Source organism: Asparagus officinalis, chromosome 7, assembly GCF_001876935.1.
Source record: "Asparagus officinalis chromosome 7, Aspof.V1, whole genome shotgun sequence".
In the NCBI taxonomy this organism is placed as follows: Eukaryota; Viridiplantae; Streptophyta; class Magnoliopsida; order Asparagales; family Asparagaceae; genus Asparagus; species Asparagus officinalis.
Window position 1 is genome coordinate 27,769,964 of NC_033800.1, and position 11,283 is coordinate 27,781,246.

An 11,283-nucleotide genomic window follows, 5' to 3' on the forward strand; every position below is an offset into this window, starting at 1 on the left:
TTGATAAAAAAATTAGTTACCATATATATTTGTGAGTATCGTATTTTTTTTTACCATGTGGCACGTGATACATTTAGTTACTGATAATTAGAGCAGTATCATCAACCTAAATGCATTAGTTTAAACAGACAGTTGTAATGAAATATGTGGGAAAATTTAAGTGAAATGGAGTAACGAAAATTTTGGAATATCATAGTGTTAAAAAAACAGGCATCAAAGTTAAATAAAATTAGTAAAGCCGTTCTGTTTGGTCCAGAAGTTTTTTTTACTACTCCTAGAGGTTCATTTTCTAGCTTTTTACAACCATCCTAGTACTATTTTGATTCAGTCTAATTGACTAGCAGCTATGAAGCACGGACATACATAACATGAAGCCGTGTCGTGTCGTGTCCGTGTCGGACACACGTGTCGAACACACGTATCCTATGTATTTTTTAGGATTTGCCTCGTGTCGACGTGTCGGATGACCGTATCGGATCCGTGTCCGTGCTACATAGACTAGCAGTTCAAAAATTCATCCTAACTTTAAGACATCACAAGATTTTATTCCACAAACTATCTCCTGTTTTGAGAAGAAACTCTCCTCGTCTCCATACTCCGGGTTCAAATACCAATACTCTTATTTTTTTTTCTTTTTCCCTTGAAGTTTTATTCGGCTTAGGAATGCACTAAAATGTCTGACATTGTGTATACCAATAATCATATGCCTTCGTAATTTATGAATAGGAAATATTGGCGCAGGTTACACGAGCATTTAGCTCATGACATGGAAAATGAAACTTCACTCCGTACTTTCGCCAAAGAGGCAAAGAGAACAGAGAAAAGAAAAAGGAAAATAAAAAAAGAACACGTTTACTTGATAACAAAATTTGAACTAGTAAATATTTCTTTAACAATTACTGCTGTTCGTGAAATTACTGAGGAACTCTTCCTCTCAAAAATCAAGAAGTGTACATTTACACTCTGCAGTATTCTACTGCGCGCGTCTATTCAATGAACTAGCCCTCTAGAGCGCATCCTTCATGTTTATTGCGATGAACGCTTTTGGTGGAAACCATAAAATTAAACTTTCATTTGTAGCTCCATCAATCTCAAGCTTCTGCGGAAGTAAATACAGCTAAGTCTGCTTGTTGACGGATACAGGCATCTCAGACCACCAAAATCTCAAGCCTTCTCCATGAGAATTAATCGCTTAAAGATCAGCTGATCGATTAGCGTATTCTTGAACCAATGCTCCAAATAGCGACGGCCTTTCAATCAAGTTGGATGGTTTATCGAATTCTTTAGCCGTTCCTGCTCAGAGAAATGGAGGGAAAAAATTCATCACACTGGCCAAATTTTTTCTTATATGAAGAAGTCGGAATCAGAATCTTTCTTTTCTTATAAACTCGAAAAACTTAGTTTACAAGATTCAAGAAAAGAACTTTTTTTTTTTTTGTCTTTTTGGAGTGTTATGTCACAAATTTGTTGTCCATCTATAGTGGAAATTCGGATACATGGTAAAGGGTTAATTTCACAAAACTGTCCCTTAGGATTGTCCATTTTTTACATAACCTCCCTATATTTTCTAAATGTAACTAACCCCCTTGAGTTTTTTTTTCAGATAATAAACCCTTTATCTGACACCGTTAGATCTGATGCATACGTTAAAATCACTTGCATTCAGCTAACTAAGTTGCCTCCTTTCATGTCCTTTTTAATTCTTTTAACCCCGAAACCCCCTTTTGGTTTTTTTTTTTACTGGTTACAGATGAGATTATTTTGCAGGAATGTTTTTGGTTTTAGGTAACTTATTTTTACGTGCGGGGGATATTTTTGTTGGGGGTATTTTGGCCCAATCAAAAAGAAGGCTAACACCACAAATTTAAAAAAATGTTTTGGGAGTTTATGTGAGAAGCCCAAAAGCAAAAGGGGGGGCTAGGTGCATTTATAAGTTTTAGAGGTGTTTATCTCAAAAAGGGCCAAACTAAGAGGTCTCGTGAAATTTGTGCAAATTTGCCCAATCTTGATGGAATTATTAGCAATAAAAAAACTCGGTCGTAAAATAAACAGAGTTAAGTTAAGTTGAGACATAAAAATACCTGCATCGATGACCAAAACTCTATCACAATCCATAACGGTGGGTATCCTATGAGCAATGCTGATAATTGTACAGGCCGAGAAGTCTTCTCGGATGATTCTTTGAATGATTCCGTCGGTCTGTGAATCCACTGAAGCAGTCGCTTCATCCATGAATAAAATTCTGCTACGCTTCAGCATCACCCGGCCCAAACACAGTAGCTGCCTTTGTCCCACGCTCCAATTTTCGCCATTATCAACCACTGTGGAATGGAATATAGCACAGTATAAGACAAGACGAGACCACTACAATTCAGATTTTAGGGAAATGAATGATATAGTTTTCTAAATTCTCACTATAATCCACTAGAGAAAAAAAAAACACACGAGAATCATGCTCTTGGGATATTCAACTTTTGAAGAATTTATAATGCAAGGAAACATATTGTTCGTGTTGCAGACTATGTTGCAACAATATCAGCTTACATTCAGAGCAAGGTTAAAGTCAGAGGTTTCTTTTGTGAGAAAAATCCTTCAAACAGAACAGTTATGATATGAGAGTAGATCAATAGTATTACCCAGAGCGTCGAGCTTTTCAGGTTTTGAAGCAACTGCATCTTTAAGCTGGCAACGTTCCAAGCCCTACGACAAGAGAAATTGCAGGAAATATGATCAGATTCTTTGATATTTTACTCCTATCAAGAGAAAAGGAAGAAGAGATTCATAATAGAAAACTTCATGAGGCAATTGTTGCTATTCACGATTGAACGGTTTGAGAGATTGCAGGAAGGCTTTTGACACCAACAACATAACAAAGGTGAAAAAATAATCGTTTTAGTGGCAGATACACCCTTGTATTATGATGATCTAACCAAGCATATCGCCTAAATAACATCCCCTAAATCTCAGATGGCGTTACTTTTCTGCCCTCGATTTGAAGGGCAAACTTTTTTTTTCCAGTTAAAATGAAAGCGAAAGTTAGTTTATTATTCCCATGCGGCATTTCAACCTGACATGGGAAATAATATGTCTTAGATTTCAGGGGTTCAGGGATACAAGTGGCTACACAGTACACCCTCATAGGTTCTGAGGTGTATGTGCAATTAACCCAAAATTGTATAAAAGTTCAAGATTCTCATACCATCCATATTTCATCATCTGAATACTGTCCGGTTGGATCAATATTGCTTCTGACCGTTCCTTCAAAGAGAACAGGCTCTTGAGGTATAATGCCAAAGCGCGACCTTAGATCGTGAAGCCCCAAGGTACAAATGTCTACTCCATCAATAATTATCTTCCCTGCGGAAGGTTCTACAATTCTGAATAACACCTGTATCAATGTTGATTTGCCGCTTCCAGTTCGACCAACTATTCCTATCTTTTCACCTCCTTTGATGCTAATTGTAATGCCATTGAGAACTAGGGGAGTATTTGGTCGGTATCTGACCTGTTGAAACCAGCACAAAACATTAAGTTAGCAAAATTTTGAGTCAACAATATAGCGTAATAACGATAAATAAACAGCGAGGAATTGGACTTGACATAGATATAGAGGGAAAAAAGAAACTTCACAGTACTCATCTAAGTTTTAGGATAAATTCAGATAACCCTCATTTATACCTTGGAGTTGCACATACCAGCTCTCAACCATTTTACTAACACCTAACACTCCTAGATTCGCATTTTGATAGAGATAAAATTACAGATAACCCCCTTCTCCTTTATGAATCTAATGGGTGTTTAAGTGCTAGCAAAATAGTTGAGGGATGACAAGTGTGACTCAAGGTATAAGCGAGGAGGTTTATCTGCAGTTCGCCCTAAATTTTAATAGGCACAAGACAAAGAGCCAGCCCCTTTATTTTGGTTGGTTTTCAATAGGATCTCTAATAATCAAAACAACTTGTATTCTTGAAATTTCAGGTAGCTGTTCTAAAATTGAAGTGATAACCATCTAGTTTCCTTTCAATTTTGATAAACATGTGCCAAGTTCATACAGGAAAATGGCATGGCTGCATACGGCACACAACATAAAGAGATTTAGGAGTTTTGAGTAGCTGGATAGTACCTTAAGATCTTGCACATCAATATTTCCATGAGTGGGCCAATTTGGTGAAGGCAAACAGTCTTTGATCTCCCATGCAGCTTCTGTTGGAATGTTAGTGAATTGTTTTATCCTTTCAGCTGAGACCATCCTATTCTCTACAAAGCAACTCATCCACACCGCAAAGAACAATACGGAGTTGAGGGAGAGGCCATAGGAAAGAGACAGACCGACAAGCTCTGAAGAAACAAAGGCCAAGATGTATTAGCTTCTATACAACTATACAAGATTGCATCAAAAGTAACACATTTACAAGCATATTTGTGCTTGTTTGTGTCTGCATGTCTGTATCTTGTTTCATCAGCCAACTATAACACTTGAAATTAAATATAAAGCAGTTCGACATTCTCAGAGAAGAACTATAAACAAGCAAGTTGAAGACTAAGATATTTTCTTCTTAGATTTCCATCAACTTACCAACAATAAGATTTTAAGGAAACTATGCCCTTCACATTTTGCTTCAAAAAAAAGGAAAATATGCTAGAAAATGAATTTCTAGGAGGTGAGGTCAAACATTATTAACCGTAGACATGTCCACGATGTTATCAAATTAACTATTTTTGCACCCAGGAATTTTAAATTCTAAAATTTTCTATTAGTTTTGAGATACCAGATTTATCATTGGAAAACTTCTCAAATCATGTGTCTTCTTTTTCAGAAATTTATTTCTCAATATATATTAATAGAAAGCACCGTTGGTAATTAAAAACATATATACCTGGCTTAATAAAATTACTGGGCAGCATGACCATTAACAAAGCAGAGATGCAGAGGACGAAAGCCCCAATTAACTCTAGCCGAAATCCAAGCCATTCATTTGCACCGTTGTTGTGGAAATCCATGGTTAAGCTTGCATTAACCCTCTTTACATTTTCTTCAGAGAATCTTTGCTCTTTTCTGAAGCATCTGATTGTCATGACACCAAGAATTGTTTCTGAGAAGTGATGGATAACAGGCGCTTTAGTTATAGATTCAAGACGAGTTAGCTCCCGCGACGTTGAAAGGTAGTAACCCTGGAGAAAAAAATTCAGGAAGGGTTACAAGTGACCAAATTTCACTCCAATTCTAATTTAAATATGAAACATAGAGGGGATTCAACAAAAGCATATGCATAAGTTTAAAAGACAAAACAAATCTTGAGATGAGTTGAAGAAAAAACTTACCCTATACCAGATGTTCAGCCATGCCAATGGAATTATGGCTATGATAGATGGCCATGCAACCTGACAGGTAACGATGATAATGCTAAGCACTGTGATATACATCGAAACGGTTAATGCCACAAAGAAGGGAAGAAAAAGATCAACATTCGTCTGATCTGATGATGCCTGAAAGATAAAAGAAAAAGAAACTACAGATATTAGTGAGAATTGAGCTGATAATACCTAAAAATTACCAAAACTTTTAACAAAATTAAAAAAAATTCATGAAAGGGAAGTTCACTTCGCACGCCTAAGATGCAGTTTTCACTTAGGAAATTGGGCAAATTATTGGCATCCAGCATTACAAACATAATAACATTGTTTATGATTGTCAAGAAAAGGGATTAAATATTACCCGACTAAGAATTCTTCCAGAAGGTGTAGTATCAAAGAAAGACATTGGCGCATGCAAGAGACTGTTGAGAATCTGTTTGAAAAAGCTTTGAGCAGTTTTTAGCCCCAAGAATACCACAAGAATGGACCTTGTGGTCACAAGTACGATTGAAACTGCAGCTATAATGGCATAGACTTTAATAAATAAAGAGGGGTTGAAAGTGGTATCTTCAGAAGTTTCATAAGCCAACCAATAATCACTGGCCATAAGTGAACCCTGCCACGCGATTGCAACAGCGACGACCGCTATGACTCCCCACCATCCCCAAGCCTCAGTTATGTACATCTTGTACACCTTCCAGCTGACATGACCGGTCTCTCTTTCTTCCTCCTTTATGAGCTTTGATGAGCCTTTTTCAGACTTGCCGGAGTTTGTGGATCCTTCGTCCTTACTAGATGGTGAGTAATTTGCAATGGGTTGATCCGATGGTTTAGAGAGTGGAATGCTGGGTTCTTGAGGGTGTGAACCTTGTTCTACGAGCTCCATGGAACTGTCATGAGCAGCAACAAGTGCTGCAAAGTCTGTACCGGAACCAAGTAACTCATTGTACTTTCCAGATTGCACAATCTGCCCATCTCTCATTACCTGTTTTGCAAATTATTATTGGGGGAGAAAAGAGAAATCAGTTTTTTCACATGAAATCAGTGCATACTGCACATCAATATTAAATATGTCCACTGTTTTATTTCAAATAACCGAATATTGAGGACATATATTTCACCACCATGATAGACAAACCTAAGAACAAAACATTTGACAGATTCCTTAAGATGAGGAATCTGTCAAATGTTTTGTTTCTTCCAAACCTGTGGTATATATGGAACTAATGACTACGTTATAAACTTCTGGTATTCTCAATGGTAAAACGCTGTGGAAGTTATAGAAGCAAGCCAAATAGCAGCATAGTGGATATATACTACTTACCAAGATGAGATCAGCGTTATGCAAGAAGTCAACCTGGTGGGTTACAAGTACAACTGTCTTCTCTCTGAGTGCACCCCTCACACATTCCTGCAGCAGTTTCATCACGACTGTCATCATTAATGATAATAAACAATACGATTTCCATTTTTAGTATTTTACTTAATTCTTATACAAATAAAATTGAAATCAGATTTAGCAGTTAACAAGTGCTTACATAAATAATGAAAAGTAGAAGATCACCTTGAAGATTTCAGAGCCAGTGTGAGCATCAACAGCACTGAAGACATCATCAAGAAGGTAGATATCACAATCTTGATACACAGCCCTTGCGAGCTGTATGCGCTGCTTTTGGCCACCACTGAGATTGATACCTCTTTCTCCAATCTCAGTCTGGTCACCAAACTCCATAATTTCCATGTCTTTCTCCAAGCAACACACACGGATAACCTCATTGTATTTCTCACGATCCATGGGAAGTCCAAACAGGATGTTTTCTTGAATGGTACCATTTTGAATCCATGATGTTTGTGCCACGTAAGCAGTGGTTCCACAAACCCTGGCCTGAAAAAGGACAATGTTTAAATTTCTTAATAGACCAAATAAAAAAAACTTTGGTTCATCAGGAAGCTTCATGTGCATGAAATGTCATTACATGCATTAATACAGTCATTACATGCATTAATACATGCAAAGCATAGTAAATTCCAGGAGCAAGTAAAAGAACCCAAAAGTGACCAGCTACAAATTACAACTTTTGCTTCCCCCTTCCCATTTCATGCACAAAATCACAAACATAATATTGAAACTCATTTTTCAAAATCAGCTTTTAATTCTTCCCTAACTTCACTCAGTTTGTAAAGTGGGGAACAAGTGTCAAACCAATGTCAGCTTTCTGGCAGCTTTCCCCCCAAAATCAAAGGTGACTTTGTGGGAAAGATGCCAAAAAGCTAACATTTTTGACAGCTTTCTCCTTTTTTACCACCCAAAAAAAGCAATAGGATTTTAGCGTGAATGGGAGTTGAGACCTGGCCCGTGAACTACTGCACAAAACCTGTGACAGCTGAAGAAAAGCTAAAGTTTACTGACACTCAAAGTTTCAACCAGTCAATTCAAAGCACTAATCTCAAAGCCTATATCTCTAAAAACACAGAAAAGGGAAAAAAAAGTTTCAGCTTTACAGGTGTAGTCCAATCATAAGCTTTTTCTCCGTATCTGGAAAAGATTGCTTTGATAGTTCTGCTGTAGTTTTGGTATAGTTTAGTTATGTTGTTAGGATGAAAGGATGGACTCACTTTACTCTAACCATTTCATAACCAAGTAGATTTCTCTGCTATGTTCTTCCATTTAGTTGAGTATAGAAAATAGTACAACAAATATTACCAAGTATGGGAGTAGTCAGCATTTATAAGTAGACTTTTTATTATATACCACTAAAGCAACCATGTTTGCAAATTAAAACCCCAAATATGTTGTAGGTAATTTGTAAATATCCAGTGATTTGCAGGCTATATACAGGTAAAAACACCCTTATAACTCTTACAGAGAAGTTAGGTCCCTATGGACCAACATTCACTAGCCAACTAAGGAGTTCAAACAAAAGAGAAGATAGTCTAAGGTTAGAAGCTGTAGTTTTCATTGTGTCATATTACTCATATCTATCGAAATTTCGTAACAATACACAACAAAAACTACAGAATTAACTATAATTGTGGTCTTTGCAAATTGGTCAAAAGAAATTCATTGCATCTCCTTAAAACTCATTGTCCGTTGACACTAAAACACAGCGAAAACTGAGAATGTGCGTACTAAATAAGAATTAAAATGTTGTTATCTTTTCCTTAGTGGGCATTCGTATCGACGCCTAACAAATTTAAACTAGGATAAGAATAGAGATCTGGCTATATTCTTTAAAATTTATTTTCATAGAGATCTGACTATATTTCACATTGGAATGATAAAACATTAAAGGATAGAATAGACTTCATGCATGCAGCTGAACTCAAAAAAAATTTATAAAAGATATATAAAAGTAAATTAAAGTATGAAACAGCATTTACCTCGCCGGAAATCTTGTGCATCTCACCAAGCAAGCACGACAACAATGACGACTTCCCCGACCCAACAGTCCCAACCACCGCCGCCAGTGTCCCCTTCTTGATCTCAAGATTCACATCCTTCAACCAAGCCTTATTACCATTCTCCTCTCCCCCGTTCCCGTCCTCGTCATCCTCCCACCCAAAAGCTCCATCCTTAACCTCAATTGCAACTTCATCATCGCCACAATGCTCAGCCCATTGCACGGCGTCATCCTCCAGCTCGCCGCTGGTCATGTAACTGTCGAGCCGTTCTAAGGAGATCATGGCTTGGGAGACGGAGATAAGAGCTTGAGGGAAGTTGCGGAGCGGCTCTTGGAGGATCTTGAAGAAGGATGTGGCAGTGAAGACGAGGCCGGCGTCGAGGCGGACGCCGAGGAGGACGGAGGTGCCGAAGACGAGGGTGGAAATCATTACGGGGGCGCTCCAGAGGACGATTATGTTGCCGGAGATGGAGTACATGAATCTGGGTCACGATTAAATTTGAATTTTAGCGGACAATTCGGCATAAAGAACAGAGAGTCTTAAAAGAACACTACTGCGCGCGGAATCAACAAACCGCCTGATCAGTTATTTGTTATCATAGTTATTATTTTATTTTTTAACGGAAGCTTTTCTATTGTTTAGTGTACAACCATATAGCTCATATTCGACTGAAAAAAGGAATTAATATGATTCATGAAAGGATTATATATGATAATTGATATATATTAAAAAGATGGAAAATGATATAACTAAACTATAATTTCTACGCTACTTTTACACCATGCTGAAGCAAACCAACCCACATCTGCTTCAGTTATTTCGTTCCCACATCTGCTTCCTTCAACGCATGGGGGAAAAAAAGAATAAAAAAAAAACCCAATTACCATACTTTGGTTATAATCCAAAGTGGAGGGGAACGCAGTCGATATCATCGACGATAAAACAAACCAAACCATTTGTTATTCATCAGGTTTGTGAACAATATTTGTATTCTTGCAATTGTTTCTATTGCAAAGAAATAATCTTTTTGTTTTTCGGTAAAGTTGAGAACATCACCGTTCATTGTAGCCTTCTCTCGTTCTTTGCCGCTCAACGAAAGGAAAAAAAAAAAGAAATTAACGAAAAGAAAAAGAGAGAGAAAAAAAAAGATCGAGAAGGAAAAAAAAAATCGGTAATGAAAAAGTTGAACAATAGCTTTCAAATGAAGGCAGCGAATTACTAATGTTTTTTATTAGTTTAAGTTGGAAAATGAGAAAATATGAAGAAGAAGAAGAAGAATATGAGCAGCGTAATTTGTTTCTGAATACAACAGGCAGTTAATAAGGTACATAATTAATAAGGTACGGTTAGCAGCGCCAACTCAGCGTAGCTTAAAATCAGTACTCGTTAAAGATAGCATAATAAATACTGTACAAAAAAATGGCATAATAATTAGATGCTTATGATTGAAGAAATGATCCTTGCACCGTCAACTGGAAAAGGGATTCAAAACTAATATAAAAGATTCGGATCCTGTGCGCTCTTGGATAAAATCTTAAACTTAAACCCCCTAAGGTTTGTTTTCTGGTATTTCGGAAGTTAAGAGAGGTTATCTGAAATTTGTCGGAACCACAAAAAAAATAAAAATAAACTTTAATCAAGATTCAGAAAGGGGGCGCGCGGAAAGAAAAAGAAAAAAAAAAGAGGAAATTACCTGGTGAGCCAGCCAAACTCCTGCTCTCTAAACCCCTTGATCCTCCGATCAAAATGATCCTCCCACGCCTGGAACTTGATCACCCTCATATAATTCAGCATCTCATTCATGGCCTTCATCCTCTTATCCCTCATCGTCATCAGACTGAACTGGTACCTGTTGTTCCTCTTGGTCCCCAGGACCACGAAGACCAGCACCGCGGCGATCCCCACCACGGCCGTGCGTCACGGCGGGCCCCAGGTAGCAGGTTACAGGCAGCGCCGAGCGCCACACGACCTGCAGCGCGCATTCAGCATATGATAGTGTATCTGCGCATCATGTCCGAGAGCTGCTTGGCGTGAAGCTGCGCCCCATGTAGCTTGCAACGATCACTCGCCACGCCTGCCCTGGCGCTTCTCCTCCGCGGCGCCACGACAAGCCGAGAGCCCTTTCCGGTAAGAGCGAGTTATGGGGTGGACCGCGATCAATCATGCCCAGCTTGTGGGAGTGGAAGTTGTACTGGTGGCCGCAGCTGGACCTCGAAGACCTTGGACGCGAGGAGGGCGGCCGCAGAGGGGAGGCCTCGTGGGCCGCTGCGCGGCCCTCGGTGAAGGCAACGAAGCGGGTCGAACTGAGGGTGGGGCGCCACGTACATTGACGGGTGCAAGCGGAGGGAGGGCGACGGGAGCGGTGAGGTGCGAGTGGGCAGAGGCAGCGGAGAGCGCGGAGGGTTGCGGACGGCGGTGCGCGGGCCCGGGCGCCGAGGCGGGCGCAAGTTGGACCGGAACTCTCATCGTACAGCGTCTCGGCGCGGTGGCCCGGGTGAAGAGGGAGGGGACGTCGTCGAGGCGAGA

The 11,283-nt window shown here is 39.0% G+C and overlaps 1 protein-coding gene across 1 annotated transcript; it reads right to left on the reverse strand.

Moving 5' to 3' along the window:
• On the reverse strand, window positions 837-10,715 carry LOC109850780 (ABC transporter C family member 14-like). The gene is made up of 12 exons (XM_020420852.1): window positions 10,451-10,715; window positions 8,737-9,238; window positions 6,920-7,240; window positions 6,680-6,766; window positions 5,717-6,340; window positions 5,323-5,487; window positions 4,878-5,172; window positions 4,124-4,338; window positions 3,200-3,505; window positions 2,637-2,700; window positions 2,082-2,321; window positions 837-1,293 (listed from the first exon to the last, which is right to left on the reverse strand). Exons 1-12 carry the CDS (start codon window positions 10,588-10,590, stop codon window positions 1,193-1,195), a joined length of 3,060 nt encoding a protein of 1,019 aa, XP_020276441.1. The 5' UTR covers window positions 10,591-10,715; the 3' UTR covers window positions 837-1,192.

Excerpts from the sequence above, each read along its gene's own strand:
- LOC109850780 (XM_020420852.1), bottom strand. The coding sequence starts at position 10,590 with ATGACGATGAGGGATAAGAGGATGAAGGCCATGAATGAGATGCTGAAT. Across the intron at positions 9,239-10,450 it reads GAGTTTGGCTGGCTCACCAG|ATTCATGTACTCCATCTCCG; the intron begins GTAATTTCCTCT and ends ATCGTGACCCAG. Across the intron at positions 1,294-2,081 it reads AGTTTTGGTCATCGATGCAG|GAACGGCTAAAGAATTCGAT; the intron begins GTATTTTTATGT and ends TTCTCTGAGCAG.